Genomic DNA, 22,817 nt, shown 5'->3' with positions numbered 1-22,817 from the left:
TCTTTTAACTCAAGCTTAACCATTTTATACCTTGTCTGTTAAAATGCAAATCCCAGAATTCTATTTCCAACATGAGAGAGTGAAGAGCTACATGGACCTACTTCCCAGCAAAACTGGTAGAAATTATTTAAAAACTAGCCATTCAAAATGTCTAGAAATGGTCCTACAGGCATACAACAAGTGAATAAACATTTATTCAGGAAAATCTACTAAACTTCAGTAAGAAAAATAAAAGTCAGTGGTTCAAGCCAGGGTAATTAGGTAAGAAAAGGAAATAAAGAATATCAAATGCAAAAAGGAAAAAATAACACTATCTATATTTGCAGATGGCATGAGCTTGAATAGAGGACATCCTAAGAAATCTACTTAAAAACTAAGACAGCTTGCCCCGACTGGCATAGCTCAGTGGATTGAGCGCAGGCTGCAAACCAAAGTGTCGCAGGTTCAATTCCCAGTCAGGGTACATGCCTGGGTTGCAGGCCGTGACCCCCAGCAACTGCACATTGATGTTTCTCTCTCTCTCTCTCTTTCTCCCTCCCTTCCCTCTCTAAAAATAAATAAATAACAACTTAAAAAAAAAACAAACTAAGAGAGCTAATAAACGAGTTCATCAAGACTTCAGGACATAAGGTCAGTCTACAAAAACCAGACACATGTCTATCCACCAGCAATGAACAAACCAAAAATGAGCATAAGAAAACAATTAAATTTACAAAAGCATAAAACAAAACAAAACAAAATAAAATACTTGGGAATAAATTTAACAAATGAAGTAAAAAATTAATAAGCTAAAAACAAAAAAAATTCCTTGAAAATCTAAAATAAATGGAAAACCTTCCTATGTTCATGGATTGGAAGACTTAACATTATTAAAATGACAATATCTACAAACTAATCTATCAAACATTGGCTGGCTTCTTTACAGAAATTGAAAAACTAATTCTAAAACTCAAAGGAGTTGCACAAGACCCAGAATAGCCAAAACAATTTTGAAAAAAGAAGAATAAATTGAAAGTCATCAAAATTAAAAAAAAAATTTGTCCATGAAGGACACCATCAAGAAAGTGAAGGCAGCCTTGGTGCTGTGAGGTGCTTGGGTGCTGGCAAGTAGCACCCGGTCTGCAGAGCTGGTGCTGCCCACTGTGGGGAGGCCGAGCTGGGAGGGGTGGAGAGTGGTGGGAGCCAGGCAGGGTGCTGGGAGAAGAAGGAGGTGGCCCGCGAATCCCTATAAATGGTGCTGAAACAAGACTCAAAACCCTAAATTCCAGGAGGGTGAGCAAGCACTGTCCTTTCATAGGCCTCTTCTTTATGAAGCAAAGTGTGTTGTTTGCCACAAAGGTCAAACAAATGAAATACTTTACACATGACAGTACTTGGAATAAAAATTGGGATGAATGGGTTCCAGAGAGCAGATAATTCAAATATGTGGATACCAATCGCAGAAACAGTGAGAACTTCAAAAAACCCTATCAGGAGCAGTGTGCAGAAGGGAAGATGAGAGGGGCTGCCCTGGGAAACAAGACATCTGGTCTGCAACAGAAAAATGTTGAAGTGAAAACAAAAAAGAACAAACAGGAAACACCTGGAAATGAAGATGGTGGCAGTACCAGTGAGACAGACATCACAACTTCCTCACAGGAAAAAAGCCTGAGTAGATCCTACAGTTCAAAACTAGGTAGCATTCTTGAACAGAGTTGAAGTTAAAGACACCTGAAGAACTAAAACAGCTTGTTGATGACTGGGACTTAACCGGCAGAAACAGCTCTTCTATCTTCCTGCAAAGAAGAATGTGGATCCATCCTGGAGGATTCTGCAAATTACAAGAAACCTCTAGGAAACACATAATGAGGAGTATGCTGTTAATGAAGTCGGGACAAAGGAAGCAGGGATATAGGAATACTGCAAAGTACTGTTGGGCACTCAGCTACTCTACAAATTTGAGAGACCGCAGTATGCTGAAATCCTCACAGACCACCCTGATACACCCAGGTGCATGGACTGCCACATCTACTGAGACTGTTTGTAAGGATGGGAGCGATGTGGGCCTGTATGTCTTTGATGAAAAGGGCCTTGTTTCATTACTACATTATCTTCCTGATTTCCTAAGATACCTGACACAGAATTCTGCAACTTTGTTTCATGCCAATGATTATGAAGTGGCTCCCTCTGAGTACTGCTAGATAACTGTGTGAGGCACTTACTTATACTTATGTTTGGATCTCTGTAACACATTTCTGTTCTTAGTCCTTCTCTTGTACAAATGATGTACTTTGAAAATGTCAGTGTATAACAATGGAATTCTATGCAGCAGAAAGAAAGAAGGAGCTCCTACCCTTCACAACAGCTTGGATGGAGCTGGAAAACATTATGCTAAGTGAAACAAGCCAGGCAGCGAAAGACAAATACCGTATGATCTCACCTTTAACAGGAACCTAAACAACAAAACAAAGAAACAAGCAAAATATAACCAAAGACACTGAAATAGAAGACAGGCTGACAGTGACCACAGGGGAGAGAAGAGGGAATTGGGAAGGGTTAACGGAAACAAACTTAAAGGACACATGGACAAAAACTAGGGGGAGGGTGGTAATGGGAGGGAAGTGGGGAGGGTTGGGAGGGGGGGCTGGATTGGGAGTAAAAGGGAGAAAACTGTATTTGAACAATGATTAAAATAAAATAAAAAAAAGAAAAAAATGTCAGTGTATAAAAGAATTGGTGTTTATTTTCTGTTTGATTTTAAATAGAGAAAATAAAAGGGGTTTAGCTCCTTTTCTTTTTCTTCTTTCATTTCAATGTTGGTATCAGTATATTGATGGACAATGAAGAGACACACTGTAGAGTGTTCTAGACATAATGTAGAGTGTTCTGTTGCCTAGTAACAAAGCTGCTTTTGAATACGGATGCATTTTTTATAACATAACATGTGTTAATGCTATGTGTATGACAGAATGCTCCGATTTCTAGTGCCAAAAGTCCAATTCAGTGAATGTAAGTAAACACACTCATCTATTTCTGCTCCTTTTTTAAAAAATTGGCACTTAAAGTAAATAACCCATCCTTTGCAAATCATCCATGTTGGTCCTTAGGCATTTTACTATTGCTCAGATTGTTGAAGAGTGGTAGCTTGTTTTATGGTTTTTGTATTTGTGTCTAATGCATGTTTTAACATGACAGGTGCAATGCATTGTATAGGTACAGTTTCCTGGAAAACTCAATCTTTTAGGAATTTTTTCAGCTCTTCAATAAATTGTTTCTTTAAATTAAAAAAAAAAGTGAAAGGACAACCCAATTTAAAAATGGGGAAAGGATCTTAAGTTATTCTTCAAAAGAAAATATTCAAATGATCAAAAAGCATATAAAAAGACCCACAACACTATTAGTCATTATAGAAATGCAAATCAAAACCAAGAGACACTTCACACTATAAATCATAGTGCTGGCAAAAACATGGAGAAATCAGAAGCCTCATACACTGTGGGTAGGAATGTGAAATGGTTCCCCTACTTTGGAAAACAATCTGGCAGTTCCTCATATCACCCAGACAGTCTCCTCCCAAGTACATACCCAAGAGAAATTAAAACAACCCAAATGCCCATCAAATGACAAACGGATGGACTAAATGTGGCACATCCATGCAATAAACTATCAGCCATAGAAAAGACAAACTACTGATGCATGCTGCACCACAGATGAACCTTAAAAATCAATACGCTAAGTGAAAGAAGCCAAAGAGACCACATGTTATATTATCTCACTTATATGACTTATCCAGAATAGGCAATTCTGAAGAGATGGAAAGGAGATTGTCCCATGGTTACTTAGGCCTGGGGAGGGCAGTAGGGAAGAAAACAGGGTAAGATAGTGTTAGCTAACAAGTATGGGGTTTCTTTTTAAAATGATGAAATGCTCTTAAACTGAGTGTGGTGATGATTACAAGTTTCTATGAATATACCAGAAAACTATTGAATTCTATACTTTAAATGGGTGAATTGTATGGTATGTGAATTACATCTCAACAAAACTGTAAAAATTCCCTCTGGAAAGTGAATACATCCTTAATTTATCCAATGTCTTTTCAACTGGGAGCTATCTGACAAGGAAGTCCAATGAACTAATTTGGAACAATAGAATTTGGACCACATATTTCAATAGAGGAGAGTGGGGAGGTGGGTGTGGGTGAGTCTGCAGCATTCATGCAGCTCAGAGAGAGGAAACCCAGATAGGACACTGCAGGCAGTAGAGAGAAGAACAAAATCAGCACGATTCCAGGAGAAGATATTGAGGAAGGCAAACCTTCACCGAATGCCGCATACTTCACTACCTGGCCTAGAAGTGGACCTGTTCAGAAGTCCTGTCCTTATCAAACAATTTCTGTGTAGACTTTACTTTCTATTTTTCAGAAAATAACTAACCTACAAATGCCTCTCTTTTAGCAAGGAAAACCTGCCCTGGAAAGGGTGGGAGAAAAGAAAAGGGGGTGACAATACTCATATTCTGAAGAAGGAAATGCCAGTGTTTAATCTGCATGTAACCCTGTTCAGGCTCAGGCTGTGCATCTTACCCAGTACACAGAAGTCCAGTATAGAGCAAAGTCTTTCTTTGGGAAATATACTTTACTTTCATAATTGTGGAGCCCAAAGCCTGTGGAACAGTCAATTTGGTGTAATAAGGAAAGAAAAAAAAATAAAACACATACAAACTGGGGGATAAGAAGTAAAACTATCTTTATTTGAAGATGAAATAATCATCTAGTATGTGAAAACCCTAAGGAATTACAAAAAAACTACTAGAACTAATATGTGAATTTATCAAACTTGCAGGATAAAAAGGTCAATATATAAAAATCAGTTGTATGTGCCAACAAGGAACAACTGGAATTTTTTTAAATACTATTAACAATAGCATGAAAAAAGTGAAATAGATAAATCTGATTTCAAAAGGTGTGTAAGATGTACAGACTGAAATTACAAAACAGTGTTGAGACAAACTGAAAAAAATCTAAATAAATGGAGGGATATACCATGTTCATTGATCAGAAAACTCAATATTGTTAAAATGACAATCGTTCCCAAATTGGTCGATAGACTCAACATAATCCTAATCACAATCCCAGTGGCCTTGTTTGTGGCCATTGGCAAACTGATTCTAATATTTATATGAAAGACAAAGGACCTTGCATAACCAAATTAGAAAAAGGAAAAGAAAGTAGAAGAACTTACACTCTGTGACTCAAAGACTTGTTATAACACTTATAGTAACCAGAACAGTATGGTGTTGGCATAAAAATTGGCAAATAAATCTAAGAGAAGAAAGAGTAAAAAATAGACCCACCATATACAGAAGACTGATTTTAACATAAATACAAAGACAAGAAAGGATAATCTTTTAAATAAATGGAGATGGAATCATTGATCATACATATGCAAAAAATTTAACTTTGATCCATGTATGTCATGTGCAAAAATTAACTCAACGTAGATTATAGACCTAGATGTAATATCTAAAAACTATAAAACTTATACAGGAAGTAGGAGAAGATCTTTGTAGCTTTGCGTCAGGCAAATTTAGATCCAACACCAAAAGCATAGTCAAAAACATGACAAACTGAATTTTATCAAAATTTAAAACTTCTGTTCCTCAAGAGACATCATTAAGAAAATAAAGAGACAAGCCACACATTGGGAGAAAATGCATTAAGAACTTGTACAACTCAGTAAGATAAACAACTGTTATTTTTTTTAATGGGCAAAAATACATGAGTATACTTTTCACCAAAAAAATATACTAATGGCAAATGAGCATATGAAAAGGTGCTCAATGTCATTAATTACTAACAAATGCAATTAAACCAACAAAACATCACTTCACAGCCACTAGAATGGTTACAGTTAACAAAGATGGACTCCACTGAGTGTTTCGAGGATGTGGAGAAACCGGAACCCTAACACACTGCTGGTAGTACAGCCATCTCAGAACATGGTGTGGCAACTTCTTAAAAAGTTAAACAACATTTGTATCATGTGACCCATCCATTCCACTCTTATTACCCAAAGGAAATGAAAGCATATGTTCATACAGAAACTGGTACATAAATGTCCACAACAGCTTTCTTTGTAATCACCAACTGAAAACAAACCCAAAACCCCAAGATGTAGTATCTTCATAAGTGGGAATACCACCCATCCAACAATAAAAGGTAATAAATTACTGATACACAAAAAATAATGGATGAGTTTCAAAATAATTACACTGAGTAGTGTTCTGGCTGGTGTAGCTCAGTGGATTGAGCGCCAGCCTGCAAACTGAAAGGTTGCCAGTTCGATTCCCAGTCAGGGCACATGCCTGGCTTGCCAGTTCGTCCCAAGTCAGAGCATGTACAGAAGTCAGCTGATGGATATTTGTCTCTCACATTGATGTGTGTCTCTCTCTTTCCCTCCCTTCCTCCCTCTCCCTTCCTCTCTCTAAAATCAATAAATATATCCTCAGGTGAGGATTAAAAAAAAAAAGCATAATAATCACAATCCTTAAATGATTGGTTATTTCCTCTTTACTATTTAACAAGAGCTATCTAGATACTCTGATCAATTTTTAAGTAATATTTTAAAAAATCCAGGTGGTAAGATCATATTCTGATAAATTAGAAGCCGTCATTCTCATTCATCTTCAGTTCCTTTATTCTCTTCTTACTTCTGGAGTTGGCCCTTTCTGGCATATGCCCTATATACAAAAGGCCAGGTCAATGAATTTCCATCAAAAAAGGAAAAGGGAAGCTTATTGCTTAATAATGTTTGGTAGCCACCACATACAATCAAGAGATATAAAATACTCAAAAAAGGTGTTAATACATTGTGCCACTTAAACAAACAAAAATCAAATATATAAATATGTGTATTATCTGTTATTTACCTTTTTTATTTTACACTCAGTGTAGTGAGGAAGGGACACAATGGAGGAAAATTAAACAAAGCAGAAGCTCAGACTGAGCAGTACAGCCCTGCACCTGAACGCTAGCAAGCGCTAAGCATTTGCTGACTATACACACATGAACAAGCCTGATTTCACTACCATCCATCACCTATCTCCACTTGTCTCCTCGCATCACAACCATATTATGGCTTTTTATTGGCTCTTGAGGAGCGAAAAACAAAGTTTGGGAGTCCTCCATATATCTAAGGGATATATTATGATCAATTTAGCAACTGGGTTAGTAAATATAGGAAATAGAGAATGAATTCACATAATAGAAAGGTACGAAGTCAAGGATAACACTATCTGAATAAAAATAAAATAAAGTCCTAATTTTGTTGTGTTAGGGTCCATTTTGAGAAATGTCACGATTTTAGACATCAAAGTTTTGCGTGTTCCACTGAAGAATGACCAGCATGTCTACAGAATGTCTACACTCTATAATGTTGAAATGTCTATAATGTTGAAATTATACTTTTATGTATATAAAACAACCAATTAGCCAAACAGGTAAGTACAGCTTGGTACATATATTCTATGCATATATTTGGGCAAATTACTGTAATGAGGAAGTAAAACTTATATTGTTGTATTATTAAAACTTATTATGTTGTATTCCACAACATAAACTGGTGTTTTTGAAATGCTTAAAAAAGATTTAAATAATTTCCTCTCTTAAAGCAATATCACCTTTCCTCTGGAGGTGTATAACTACTATATTCTTAGCAAGTCCCTTTTCCATAGCTAAGAGAAAGATATTTGGCTCAGTCCCTGTCTAAATTATCACAAACTTTGAATTATAAGGAGATACAACCAATATGATAAAAACCATGTTTGAATTTCATTAGAACCCAAGGGTTTGGATATTTGCTTACCTCGGACTTGAAAATACTTCACATGGTTTGCCACAGCCTCTGTGACACTTTCATCCGGGCAGATTTTTACTCCACTAGGAAATAGAGTAGATCGCCGTCTTCTGAGCAACCACTGTCTCTCAGCCTCTCTGTGGTCCAGAGGTTGTTTCTTGTCACTAGACAGAGAAGGGTCTGCAGATTCTGAGTCAGCCAGCAGGAAAGAAACTGCACTCTTGGGTTCCTGGATTTCTTCTAAAGATAGGTAGCTTTGTGCTACAGAGTTGAAAGCATAAACAAGGCCTCTGATAAATGAAGATACAGTACAAAGGTAACAAAAAAAAGTGACATTTGTGCCACATCAGGACTTTTTGAAGTCAATCTCAGATTATAGATGTACGTGCCTAAGGCGAGGAGTGAAGCATTCAACCTTTTCTCCATTTAATTCCTACTTCTTCATTTCAAGATTGTTAGCTATTGAAGTCAAATGTACATTCAATTTCAAGGTATACATGTAACTTCAACACAAGAAATAAAAGGAAGTAAGATTTAAATCAGTAAATACTAATGAAGAAAAAAACCAAAGTTATTGGAGAGATTTTAAAACAGTTTAAATGAAGTGATATTAAAGACTAATACAGTAGTATTTGATTCAATTTCTTATAGCAGTCTCATCAACTATTATTTTTAGAGAGAATATAATACAGATATAAAAAAGATAAAAACAATGTCAATTTTTAAATACCTGTTAATGATGGAAGGTTTTCTTCTATCAGGACAAATATCAAAATACCCAAAGAAATCTTCCCAAAATGAGGAAACATAATCATTTGGCCAAAACCAAAGGAATGAGGAAAGGCCAAAATCCTTAACCGAGCACCCAAAGCCTTGAAACTTCCAATAACAAATTGTTACAGGAAAGGTCTAACACTTAAAAGTTTATGTTTGAGAACTGACAAACATTCCAAAACCATTATAAATTAACTTAAATACAAATGGTGTCCTTTCAAAGTAGCTCTCACTTCTTTTCTGAAATAATCAGCAAGCTATGAAAGCAGGAGAGATAAGCTAATTAGGACAGATGGGGAGAGACAATTTCTTTAATCTAGCCAGCTAAGCTCTTTACTAACACTCTTTGCCCTTAACAAGCAGTTCATTTAAAAATGTTTCATATGTATTTCACGAATTTTTACAAACCTATTAGTTGAACCTCATAGATTCACATATTCTCTGGATTCTTCCAGAACCTGCAATTTATAAATAAGCATCAAACCACCAGACTGACTATTCCTATCTGAGAAGCACAGACACACAGAGAACAAAATCAGAGTTCTTGAAGCTGTTTCTCTTTGTAATAAAGCTACTGCCCTTAAATTTCCCTCCTTAATAGAAAAATTTGAAGATCTTGCACTACAACCACTCACTGTCTCCTTCCTTATCTGTAACATGGGATAGTAGTAGTACCTCATGATAGAGCCATGGGGAGGGCTGAATTAGGTAATATACAGAAAATGCTCAGAATAGTGCCTGGTGCCTTCTCTACACACAATATAAATGACGGCTATGTGATAATAACTTTGTTTCTTAATTTGTTATTATACATTAGGCCCAGTTTGTCATCCTTTACCCAATAAGACTAAATAAAGTTCTTTGTGTTAGGACCATTGTTTTTATCAAATAAGTCTAATAGAAAACAATTTAATTTAAAATACTTATGGAAGCTAGAATTTACTATCAAATACCAATGAATTTATCTTATGTCATGTACCTCTGGAGAAGTTTTCATTTAAAAAAATGTTTTGTAAAGAACTAAAGCACATTTCTCTGGAGAATCCTAAACTAACTGTGCTAGCTAAATCATCCTGTTCTATGTTTTATGAAAAGCTCACCGAGCATTTTTAACACAAACTCATACAATCCACATTTTCAGCTCGTATATACACTAACAAATCTAAATGACCATTAAATATGTGTGTGTAGAAGCATTTGCAATATATTGGTAGGAACTTTATTTGCCAAACTTTGTTGAATGGGAGGAAAAACTTGAAAATTTTACTAAGTGAAATTTTAAAATACAAAGAAAAGCTTCATGTTGACAATTGAGACCAAGGGAGAACTTTAAGGTAACAAATATTAGTTGGAAATTCTTTGTAAGGGCCTAATCCAACAAGCCAGGAAATCTTGAGGGACTCAGAGTATTCTGGAAATATTTCTATACTTAGAATGAGAAAAACCCTAGGCAACACTAGGCTCAAATTCTGTTTTTGCCACTTCATATTTGATTTTGTTAAACCTAAACTCTTTGAACTGGTTAACTCACCAAAGAAATTAGGCATAATAATCTCTGTCTCTATCACAGGTTGTTAGGAAAATTAGAAAATGTAGAAGTTCTTTTGTTTTTTAAAGATTTTATCTATTTATTTTTAGAGAAGGGAGTGAGAGAGAAACATCACTTTGTGGTTGCCATTCAAGCACCCACTACTGTGGACCTGGCCCACAACCCAGGTATGTGCCCTGACTGGGAATTGAACCAGAGACCCTTTGGTTCAGAGTCCAGTGCTCAGTCCACTGAGCCACACCAGCCAGGGCAAAATGTGGAAGTTCTTTTTACGAATGTATACTACTATTTGTCTTTTATTACAAGTGTTCATAACATTTAAAGGGGTTTCAAACAGAATAAATTTCCCCTAATTATATCACAAGTTCTTATGCAAGAACTCTATAAATGGTTATTATATTCCATAAAATATAGTTTGTAAGATTTCAGAAAACTGTTCTTAAAAAAATAATAGTATGAAAACTTCAGCTGGGTTCATTTGTTTCTAAATAGGTTTGGCATTTTATAAATTCATTTTAACTTCACATGTAACATAACTCTTAACTACAGCATTCTTAGAGTAACTCCATCTATGATACGAGGCAATAAGTAGGTGATGACTACCATCAGGTTGTGCCATGGGAACCCAGAAGCAAGGTTAATTCCAACTGGAAAACTGAAAGGGAGTTATTGGAGAAGATAACATTTCGGCTAGGCCTTGAATGGCCTGGTATGGGCAAAGGTGGGAGGGTTAATGGGAAGGAATGGGAGTTAGTAAAGAAACTCCTGGTCATGATCAGTAAGGTAAGAAAATATACTGTCTGTATAGAAAATAGGAAGACACTTGCTAGAGCAGGAAGGGTAGCATAGAGCAAACAAGTTGGGACTGAAGGCTGAAATTGTTGAGGTAGATTATGAAAGATATTTGAAGTCTCACCAAGAATGTGGTAATTTTCCTACAGATGAAAAGATTATCTAATGTTTCATTACTCAGAAAAAATCTTCCTTGAGTTTTTATTGAGATTCTTTTTAAAGAATATTTCAAAATCTCATCTGTTGGTCCCTCATGCTTTAAGAAATGTCCCAAAATTTATAAGCTGATTAAAAAAAAAGCTGAACATAAAACTCTGCTTAGAAATAGCAAGTACCAGGTTCTTTTCATCCATTCCCTAATTTCAAGTGAGTTGAGAATCACTTATTGACTCAGCAAAATGTTGTTTACTCTATGCCACTAACATACTAAAATATATACGATATACAAAGCTTGTAGTTTAGAGGGAAAAAATACGTCAACAAATAATGAAGTAAAATTGATGAGAATATTAAAAAATCATTATGAGGAAATAGGAGAGGTAATGAATTATTCTATTTGAGCAAGTGTGAGGATGATGACATTTGAGCCAGATTTAAATAAATAAATAAAGTTGGTAAGAAGTAGTGAAAGGGTGTTTTAGGACGAGGGAATAGTATGTGCAAGGCCTGAGGTGTGGCAGCACAATGCTGCAATACCTATTCCAAACAGCCGCCTATAATCTTGGGTTCAAAGTGACATTCATGCTCACAGGACAGTAGTCCATAACCTAGCTCCTTTAATTTGGATGAAAATACGCCTACAAAACAGTGTATCAAATAAAGCACATCTTCAACTGGAGACTTTATAGGTAGGAGTCCTGACCCTGATATTTCTGGACCCCAAAAGGGATAGACTTAGCTGTAAGAGAAGAGATGACCTTATGCAGCCCACATCAGCATTAGGAAGCCTTGCCCTCAAGAACCATGTCTTATTTGCCCAGTGGCAAAGTTTCCAAACTTTCACCAGCACAAGAGACTCCACAGTTACAACAGACTCCACAGAGGGAAGTAGAGGCCTACACTTTCCAGCTGGGTGCTACACAGTCTGGTCAAGTAGGCCTTCCAAGTATGCATGTCCACTCACATTTCCCCAGTCCTGACACAGTTAACAATTAAAGGTCTTTTTCACCATTTAAAAAAATGTTGAATACAGCTCACATTTCACATTTATTTTAGCTTAGTATACTTCCAAAGAAACAATATTGAAAGAAAGAAAAGCCAAGATAATTTCCTATGAATAAAAGGCTTAAGCTTCGTGTTAAGCCAAAAGTAATTAAAGTATACATTAATAATTTTATATGACTAAAAAGTAGGTGATAGTGGAAAGATGATAGAACATAGATTAAAACCAGATTAGAAAGGGCTCTGTACGACAAGTCTAGACCTATTTTCCCCTAACAAAAAAGAAAAGCTGATTTAATCAATTCATTTTAATAAACATTTCCTAAATTGGATATGATGTTTTTAAAAAAGCTCCTATTTTTAATCCCAAAAGCTGTGAATTAAAAACAGTATCATCTTCTTTAGAAGGGTGTTCCCTATCCACCAAGCCTCTTACAACCTCTCCGCCCGACACTGCCGCACAGGTGCACACCCCTCCCACAGTGAATTTCCTCGTGTGCTCCCAGGGCAACTCCGTGATCGTTTTAACCAGAAAACATTAAGACTGCTCATACATACACTCCTCCCATTAAACTATAAATGATTCAGAAATTAAGATCTGTCATTCATTTTATTGTAGAAAATTGTCAAATATCCCTAAACTGACAATCAAATTAATAATATGCTTTTTAAAACAGAAGGAAAAATTAATATAAGCATCAGTTACAGGATATGCACTGGCTATGGTACAATTCAAAACCTATTTCTAACACTGGCTCACGTTTCTTTAAAAAATTACACTTCTACTTAATGAATTGGAAATATGTTTAATATAAAAGGTCAATATTCTCAAAGTATTTCCACATGAATTTAGGAAAATGAATTTTAAACAATCTTCAAAACATGATAAAAGACAGTGGCATCTTTGAAAAACATACAAACAAAAAAGTTAAGAAATCACAAGAAGATGTATTATATACTTGCTTTCCCCAAATTAGATGTATGAAATAATAGTCACCAAAAAGTCCCCTCCCACACACACACAAATTGGAAATGAAACATGTAATTATAAGCATCTTTGTAGGAAACCTCCAAAAGACAAATATCTTTAACAATATAAAGATGGTGACGAGATTAACAAAAGCTTAAGAACACTGAGGTTTAACTGACAATATCAATTCACATGATTCTAAAATAAAAGGTTCCTACTTTAGCTTTATCTTAAATTGTCTTTGCTTCACTGCTTTATAATACACAGTTACAGTGTAAATCCAAGAGATGCTTAAAACAGAAGATTAAAATATCCTTAAAAAATTTTTCTTATCTGAGAAAATACATTATAATAGTCCCCTCAAAATATTCCTGATAACATTAGAAGGTTGTGAAGTATTTATATAATACCATGATCATCACATGGATTCAGAACTGTTACCTTAACATTTGAAAAAAAAAAAAATTAAGCTCCATGGGGATTACGGGTCTCTGAAAACTACAGTTTAAAAACAGAAAAGCAATGAGAGTGATCTGGATTTGCAGATGAATCCTGGGTAACAGAGCTATACAATTATATATTTAGTTCTAACAATAAATAAGACTTTGAGGATTTTTTTAATTAAAATTATAAGGACACCAATTTTATCATCTATACTTACATAAACTGTGTTCATATAATCTGGGATAATGTGGGAGTCAGTATATAATTATACTTCAAATAAACTAAGTTGAGCTACACATATAATTTTTAAAATCTAATTTGTATAGCTAAATTTTTTTGTTTCAAATGTCACCCTGAATGAATGAAATTCTCAAATCCCCACATACAACATCAAAAAAGTGGAAAAAACAAAACAATTACAGCAGAGTAATGGTTCCATTTAGCAACTGGAAAAATAAGCTGCACATTGAAAGACTGAACTTTTATCACCTTCCTAACATTATGTCTTCTTTTACACTATACAGAAGGGATGCCATAAATGGCATTTTCTGAAGCCTTGATACTAAAGTCTTTAAAAAAAATACACAGTATTCATACTGCATGCTTGAGCTGCAAAAAATAGAATTACAACATAATGTGACTTGCCAACATTGTGACAAGCACCGGGGCTGGCATCAGGGAGGACCTAAGTCCCCTCAATTCCCGTCATGTGGAAGTACAGATCACATGGTTTTATTATCTACAAAAGCATTCCCACATCACATAGCTATTGCATAATCCAAGCATAATAAATCAGAAAAATATCAAATATTTATGAAATTTTAATTTCTATCTAATAAGTTTATATATATCACCCCCATTTCTACTCCATCTATGAGATCCCAACAATTCTAATAATATACCTTATATATTTTAAATAATGTTCAATGACTTATAAAACTACTACAAGTTGTTTTCCTCTCTGTGAGCTGGCTGACACAAATGCCGGTAAGCAGCTTTCCAGTAATCGTGTTGGACATCTGTGCCCTGTCTGCACAGATTAACTAACTACTGCTGCCCTTCTGTTGCTGTAAATGAAGTTTCAAAATGAGCTCTCGAATATCCTCCCGTTTGGTCTTTATTACTTGACGAGGAAACCATTTCTCCAAATGAATTGGAAGTTCAAAGTTAACAATAGGATCCTAAAAAGAGAAAAGAAAGAATGCAATCGCTCTAGTGGTATGATTCAAATTTGTTTGAATTTCACAAAAGAAATGAGCTATTGCCAACTTTATTTAATAATAGCTTTACTGAGATATCCTTCACACACCATAAAATTCACCTAAAATACTCAATTGAATGATTCTCAGCACAGAGTTGTGCAACCATTACCACAATCAATTTTACATTTTCATTAAATTGCTAACTTTTTATATCAAAATTAAATCCTGTTTTCTCTGCTACAATGGTATTTAACTGAATAGTGGAAAATGGAATTAGTAAATAGATAATGATTCCGCACAATACAAATATCAAGTTGATTTGAACACAAATTTTTCCAACATGTTAATATTTTGAAACTATTAAAGAGAAAGCCTTAGTAATGAATGATCTCAGATTTTAAGAAAAAAGCACATAACAACCTACATTAGTGCCTTCTTTTAGTGCAAGAAATAGCCACTTTAATGGCTTCAAGAACCTCTGTATTTTGCATTATGTTAAGCTTAACCAGAAGTTGCAAGTTACAACTGTGAAGACTTTCCCCCATGTTTAAAAAAATAAATAACTGCTACCTGTAGATCATGTTTATAAATCTGATGATACTATTAGAAACTGTAAGAAGGACTTATATCTTGAAGAAGAAATTAACAGTCCCACAGTATAATGATGAACAGAACAATGGCTCTTGGAGCAAATGTCAGCGATAGTTAATTATGCAAGTATTAGAATTAACATTGTTTTTGTTAGGGTTTAGTTACAAGTTCTACAGGTTTGGAGTGGTCTATCCCAAACCTTTATCTTTTTTCTGCCAAAGCTCAGTTACATTAGTTCAATTTGTAAAACACAAGGTTTAGTTCTTTGAATTTTCCCTCAGAAATCTTAAATGGCGCTACAACCTATATTAGAAGTATATTCTACTAATTGAGGCTATGTAAAGTAGAATTATGTAACAAAATATGTTACATAACAAGGCACTTAGAATTTTCTAAAAACAAAACCAAATCTCTCTGGAAAGAGTTTGAGAAGGCCAGAATTGTGGCCAACATAACATACTCAGTAATTTCCATAGTGTGTACCACATTCTGCTATATATTATCATTCCTCTCCAATTACACCCAAAGGTGTAATTGCACCTTATAATCCTCATTCTTTGAAAGTACCTTTAAATATGTTCCAAGCAAGTGTAAAAACCCTGCTCCTATATCTACCTTTATAAATAACACTGGTAATGCTTCAGGTAATAAGCTCACAGTGCAAAATGCAAAGTGATTCCTTGCTATTTAAAATTTCTTGTTTAATATTACTATAGTTCATTGTATTTATCTAGTTTATAGTTTTCTGAACTACTTAAATACATGAGTCTAGTTCTGAAAACTTTTGTTCAAATTTCTGTCTGCTTCACTTGCTACATGCCCCCCCACCCCCCACCATTCCCATGTAATCCTTCTGGAACTCCAATTATATGTAAATTACACTTTTTGACTACATCACGCTTGTCTCTTACGCTCGTGTTCTTTTCTTTACATTCTCTTTTCTCTCTGAGAAAACTGGATACTTTCTACTGTCTTTCTTTTTAAAGTTCACTAATCATATTTTCTGCTGTAATCCAGTCTGCTATTAAACCCATTCAATAAATTCTTAATTTCAGATATATCATTATACATTTTTAATTCCAGAATGCTCATTTGACTTTTTTAAATACCATCTCTTCATTTTGTTCATCTTTGACTATTTTCTCTACCATATAAATCAAATCATTTCTAAGTTCTTATCTGCAAATTCCAATATCTGAATTATCTGTGGTCCCATTTCTTCTCTTTTTTATTCTTTCTTGATTATCTATGACACGTCCTGCTTCTTTGCTTGCCTAGTAATTTGTGACTGTATACTGGTAACTATGAATAAGAAACTTATTTATATCTTTACATACCTTAAAGAAGCTTTCCACATACTGCAGTAAATAGACTCCACAATCGCTGCTATTATCTTGTTTAGGAACTTTAGGGCACAGGTCCACCATGTTTGTTTTGTTGAATTCACGACGACTTTTTCGTTTAACTTCCCACTCTACCTCTAAATACCTTAAATCATCAAAAAGTAGAGTGATGTGAATAGAAATGTCTTTAAATATTAATCAACACTTTCACAAAGGTGAGAAATATTTGTTTCTAGATGTGTTGGTTCAAGCCAAATTTCCAAAGACTGAACTTTAACAGTAGAAATTATACAAGGCTTGAAAAATCCCACTTTAAAGAAAATCATCTGAGTTTCCAACTAAAAAGCCTGGCCTTTTACAATAACTCAACTTTCACAACTTGAAAACATAAAGTCATTTATACCACAAAGTAAACTAACAAATTATTTTTAAACTTTAGCTGCTAGTTCTTTTCAGATCCTTAGAGTAAATTACAAACACACAAACACACACGATAAGAACATAAGGGTTCTTTTTTTCTAAAGTGTTACTTTTGATAACCACTAACATTTGCACTGCTCCTCTGTAAAATTACATTTTTGGTCAATTATGATTACAAATTCTAAGTTTACTTTTGATAGAATCCCTAAGAAATATTTATACTTAACATTAACACATAATAGGGGGTATATATTATTGATTAGATTCATAGGCTTCATCTAAATACATAATAAAATATAATTCTGATATAGTCTTGTAACTCTTTTTTTTTAAAGATTTTATTTATTTATTTTTTAGAGAGGGGAAGGGAGGGAGAAAGAGAGAGAGAGAAACATCAATGTGTGGTTGCCTCTCACGTGCCCCCTACTGGGGGCCTGGCCCACAACCCAGGTACATGCCCGACTGGGAATCTAACTGGAGAGACCCTTTGGGCTCACAGGTCAGCACTCAATCACTGAGCCACACCAGCCAAGGCTAGTCTTGTAATTCTTAAGGTAGCTTTATAATTGAGATTTTTAGATAATAGAGTGAAGAGGTAAACTGTCATTACTTACTCTCGTAAATTCTGAACTGTGTTTTGTATAGAAGCAGCTTTCAAGGAATCTAATATGAGAATGCATGGCCTATAAAGAGCAAAAGAAGAAATCAAGATATAAACATGTGTATATGAAGTAAACCTAAATATCTGAAAATATGGTTATACCGTTTACCTACCTTTTACATATTTTCTTTGGTATTGGCATATTCATCTCAGTACTCTGAAATAACATGAATTTTTATGACTTTGCAATTAAAGCTAGTTTGAGTAAATTAACATTCAGTTAACTCTCTAAATTAGAAAGTTTTAAACAACTTTGAAATTAAAATTTCAAATAAGAGTTTTTTCATCATCTATTTATTTTCCTATACTGGTGAAACAGTAGTTTATACAGTTGTACATCTGGCCCCAATAAGTTATGGACCTTTAATATGTCCTAAAAAAAAACCTGGAACTTTAATTACTTCTATTCAGTTATCATCTTAAGCAAAGATAAACAAGTTAATTGAATATATGCTTCCATACATTCTCTGCCTCAGTAAATGTCAGTAGAGACATTTCTTTCCTCTGAACACAAAAAGCAGAGTATTGATGTATATTAAGGGAAAAGGAAGGGATGGGCGTTTTGTTGATAAATTTGAGAAACAATAGGTCAGACTTAAACATTTCTTTAACGTAGAACTTCTCAATATCTTTTCTATTCCAATTTAACAGTGAAACTCTAAGAAGGAATAGCACACAGGCTTACCCAACTTAACTGACCTTAGAATCTTTTTCAATCATAAATCAAATCGTAAAACAAGTATTCCAAGGAACCCAATGGGAAACCTGGCTTCGGAGCCAGAAGGAACTCCCCGATCCTGCCCTGTGACAACAGGAAAGGAGACTACTTTCTTCTGCCTACCCTATATAGCATGACAGTAAAGACACTGGCCCAGGCTAGGGAGGCTGCTGCTATCTACCCATACAGAAAAAAAAAAAATCATTAGATGGCTATCTTAATCAATTAAAGCATCTTACCTTGACCATGTATACTAGTCCAGAGGCCCTTATATAGAAAAGTTAATGGTAACTATCTTAGTCTCATGAGTCATGTGGATTGACCTCCAGTCTATTTTGAATAATTTTTATCAACAATTCAAAATAGAAAGTAGAATATTAAAAAAAGAAATAAAAATATGTTTGCTTAGCTTATTAATTACACTAAGTTCAAAGAACTCCTGACTTAAACAAATAAAAGTAAATCTGATCCACAGAAATTAGAAAAGTAGGATGTTTAATGAAGGTGATCAGATAAAATTAAATAAACAAACCTAGGGAGTTAAAAATAAACCAACCAGATGCAAAAAGAATGATAATTTCTCATGTTCTCTTTTCTACCCCCACAAAAATCCACTGAAGAATCATAAAGCAGCAAAACTTAATTATGGGCCACCACAGCCCACCACAGCCCATCACAGCCCACCTAGCACTGCTGTGTTTTACAGGCGCCTTTGTTTTCCTTCCTTCACATCTATAAAGAACATACTCACGTGGGAATCTGCTGTACCCAAGGACAGTGCTGAAGCAGTATGTGGATCATCATCTAGATAGAAATCACAAAGCAGTTATGAGTCTTTATGTCTAAAGTATTAGATAGGCTTAAAGTCTAATTTGTATGCACATAGTATTTAAAGGGGAAAAAACCCCCCAGCAAACTACTTGATTTTTTTCATGGTTAATGTCACAAACAAAAATCAATCAACAGATAAAACTGATAATGGTCACCTATTATCAGACAATATGTAAACCCCAAAGCCAAAACCTAAAATACCAGTTAGCTGGGTAAGTTTCCTATAAAAAGACAATCTTCAAAGACGGATCTCTAATCAAAATGTCTGCTGTTTTAATGTGGAGAACGTTAATTTGCCCAGTAACAGTTCATTTACCCTATGATCACAGAGTGTTGCATAGGTACACTTTGGAAGCAGAGGATGTTTAGAGAAAATTGGATATAATCAGTTGCTTTATCTGATGCCCCTCTCCCCAGGTTTTGGTCACTATTGATGATAATGGCTATTATGAATTCTGCTTGCTGCTTAGGCTACAGCGGTAAAACACATAATTTTGATTTTTCTTCTTCAAAGAAAGTAGGTTTATTTGCTTGCTTAATTAACATTAGTGTTGTAACATAAGAAAAACCATGGAAGAATTATAAGAAACCCAATATTAACTAGTCAAATTAGTTACTAGTGTACTAATGTACTACTGTACTTGTAGTGTACAAGTAATGTACATTACTAGTGCAATGTACTAGTGTACTAGTGTACTTGGTGATTAGTGTCACCAAGAATTTTGTTACTTTCACTAGGAAAAAATGGAGGACTTTAAGCTATGCCTGCAGATTTCAGGCTATGGCCATGTATTCTTAGTTATGTCAGCAACATTATTCTATAAAAACTACTATCACGAAACTTGATATAACAGTATAACTCAAGAATTACACTTTATCTAAACATGAGTTTGGGCATTTATCATAAAGATTTCAGACTTATTCTTCTAATAAGTTTAACGATAACAAATAACTATGCCATCTTTTAACATCATAATGTTTCCAATAACCATTTCACTGTTTTCATCATCATTAAAAACACCATTCACATAACCTTTATCACCTATTGTTTTGTTATCATGTTCGGCTTGCTGAGCCTGGGCTTCCTGGGGTATGGTCTGTGGAAAATCTTCATACACAGCTTCTTCTAACCATGGAAAACAAATGACTGCAAGATACCAGTGAGACCTGTTAAAAAGAAACGCACTCTTAATAACACAATATCTAAACAATGCAAAAGAATACTTCTAGAGCTACAGGTAAGAAAGTGTGGATGACAAACTATGTATCAATTTTGAAGTCAACTATAACATGTGACATAATATACAGAACACATTCTAAAACTAAGTAAGAAGTAAGACTACTTTGGAAAAAAGCTGAATAATTCAAACTTATTTACTTTAATATCGTTGGGGTTCCTGTTAAGAAATTGCTTTAGAGATTTCCTATCAAAACGGAGATGTAGATAGATAAACTCTGCCTCTTCACACAACCAAAAGAAGGACAACAACAAACTAAAAACAGAAAATAACCAGTACTGCCAGAAAATCAAACTATGTGGAAGTCTGACAACCAAGGAGTTAATGAAGAAACATAATTCAGACTATTAGGATGAGTGGAAAGGGACAGCTATGAAGGAGAGGACATGCAGCAAGGCAGTGGCTCAAGGACCAGCACAGCAAGGCAGTGGCTGGCATAGTGGGCAGTCCCAAATTTGTGTGCAGATAAATTGGGAAGAACAACTGAGAAGTGAGGCAGAACTTGCAACCCATGCTTCCAGTGCAGGAAAAAAAGCCTTAAAACCTCTGACTGAAAAAACCTGTGGGGGGTGAGGCAGCAGAAGAAACTCCCCACCTTACATGAGGGTTTGCTGGAGAGACCCACAGGGTCCTAGAATAAACCCACCCACCCGGGAATCAGCACCAGAAGGGCCCAATTTGCTTGTGGGTTGCAGAGGAAGTGACTGAAAGCTGGACACGAGCCAAGCAAGCTCCATTGTTCCCTCTCAGACCCCACCCTCACAGACAGCACTCCAATTCAGCAAAGGAGGTTGTCCCGCCCTGGCAAATACCTAAAGCTCAGCCCCTTGTAACATCACAAGTGCATTGAGACAAAGAAATATGGCCCAATGAAAAAACAGATAAAAATTCCAGAAACAGAACTAAGCAATGAGGAGATAGCCAACCTGTCAGATGCAGAGTTCAGAACACTGGTAATCAGGATGCTCACAGAAATGGTTGAGTACAGTTACACAATAGAGAAAGAAGTGAAGGCTATGAAAAGTGAAATAAAGAAAAATATACAGGGAACCAACAGTGAAGGGAAAGAAATCAAAACTCAAATCAACAATTTGGAACAAAAGGAAGAAATAAAAATCCAACCAGAACAGAATGAAGAACCAAGAATTCAAAAAAAACGAGGAGAGGCTGAGGAACCTCTGGGATAACTTCAAATGTTACAACATCCGAATCATAGGGGTAACAGAAGGAGAAGAGGAAGAGCAGGAAATGGAAAACTTATTTGAACAAATAATGAAGAACTTCCCCAATCTGGTGAAGGAAATAGACTTCCAGGAAGTCCAGGAAACTCAGAGAGTCCCAAAGAAGTTGGACCCAAGGAAGCACACACAAAGGCACATCATAATTATGTTACCCAAGATTAAAGAGAAGGAGAGACTCTTAAAAGCAGCAAGAGAAAAGGAGACATTACCTACAAAGGACTTCCCATAAGGCTGTCAGCTGATTTCCCAGAAGAAACCTTGCAGGCAGAAGGGGCTGGAAAGAAGTGTTCCAAGTCATGAAAGGCAAGGACCTACATCCCAGATTGCTCTATCCAGCAAAGCTTTTATTTAGAATGGAAGGGCAGATAAAATGCTTCACAGACAAGGTCAAGTTAAAGAGTTTATCACTACCAAGCCCTTATTATACGAAATTTGTTAAAGGAACTTTTTAAAGTTCCAGCCAAGGTGGAGGCGTAGGTAGAAACCCTTCGCTTCCTCACACAACCAAAAGGAGGATAACAACCCATCTAAAATCAATAAACCACCAGAAGAGCAAGAAAATCAAACTGCATGGAACTCTGACAACCAAGAAATTAAAGAAAAATTCAGTCAGAACAACCAGACTAGTAAGGTGAGGGACCACATGGGCCAGAAAACAGAGAAAAACCACAGCGCGTTCGTGGACCTTGGGGTGGGGCTAGCTGGGGTGTGGCAATGGGCTGCAAGGGAGGGGCTGACTTAAGGGCAAACTGAGACTCAGAGTTGATACACCATTGCTACATTGGAAGAAACTCCTGGTCTCACACAAGAGTCCATGGAAAGCATGCTAGAGACAAGCAGGCAAGCTGCATTGTTTCCTCTCTAGCACCTCCCCCACAGGCAGTGCAGCAAAGAGGGTTGCCCCATCCAGGTGAGTACCTAAGGCCCTGCCCCCTTGCAACTTATCAGGTGTACCAAGACAAAGAAATATGGCCCAAATGAAAGAACAGAGTATAACCTCAGAAAGAGAACTAAATGATGAGTATATATCCAAACTATCTGATGGAGAAT

The 22,817-nt window shown here is 35.5% G+C and overlaps 2 protein-coding genes and 1 pseudogene across 19 annotated transcripts in view; 1 reads left to right on the top strand and 2 right to left on the bottom strand.

The window, feature by feature from the left end:
• Nucleotides 1–8,892, bottom strand: part of IMPG2 (interphotoreceptor matrix proteoglycan 2) — an 83,416-nt gene extending 74,524 nt beyond the window's left edge. For 6 of the 7 annotated variants that reach the window (XM_036017987.1, XM_036017988.1, XM_036017989.1 and 3 more), the window contains exons 1-2: nt 8,563–8,892; nt 7,842–8,093 (exon numbers count right to left, since the gene is read on the bottom strand). In XM_036017987.1, the coding sequence (XP_035873880.1) occupies nt 7,842–8,093; nt 8,563–8,647 (337 nt within the window). In that variant the 5' untranslated portion in view covers nt 8,648–8,892. The remainder of the gene's footprint in view (nt 1–7,841; nt 8,094–8,562) is intronic. The other variant, XM_036017991.1, reaches the window with a different exon arrangement.
• On the top strand, nt 1,282–2,106 carry LOC114490670 (annotated as a pseudogene).
• A 3,807-nt stretch (nt 8,893–12,699) lies between the features above and the next one.
• Nucleotides 12,700–22,817, bottom strand: part of SENP7 (SUMO specific peptidase 7) — a 130,894-nt gene continuing 120,776 nt past the window's right edge. For 7 of the 12 annotated variants that reach the window (XM_036017978.1, XM_028503804.2, XM_036017983.1 and 4 more), the window contains 6 exons: nt 20,322–20,455; nt 19,209–19,261; nt 17,853–17,896; nt 17,693–17,761; nt 16,653–16,803; nt 12,700–14,703 (listed from right to left, as the gene is read on the bottom strand). In XM_036017978.1, coding sequence (XP_035873871.1) covers nt 14,566–14,703; nt 16,653–16,803; nt 17,693–17,761; nt 17,853–17,896; nt 19,209–19,261; nt 20,322–20,455 — 589 coding nt within the window. In that variant the 3' untranslated portion in view covers nt 12,700–14,565. Of the gene's footprint in view, nt 14,704–16,652; nt 16,804–17,692; nt 17,762–17,852; nt 17,897–19,208; nt 19,262–19,792; nt 19,902–19,993; nt 20,456–22,817 lie in introns of those variants that run through there. The other 5 variants (XM_036017979.1, XM_028503768.2, XM_028503786.2 and 2 more) reach the window with 2 other exon arrangements.

The sequence above is a fragment of the Phyllostomus discolor genome, chromosome 2 (assembly GCF_004126475.2).
Source record: "Phyllostomus discolor isolate MPI-MPIP mPhyDis1 chromosome 2, mPhyDis1.pri.v3, whole genome shotgun sequence".
In the NCBI taxonomy this organism is placed as follows: Eukaryota; Metazoa; Chordata; class Mammalia; order Chiroptera; family Phyllostomidae; genus Phyllostomus; species Phyllostomus discolor.
This window is presented reverse-complemented; position numbering and strand designations above follow the sequence as displayed.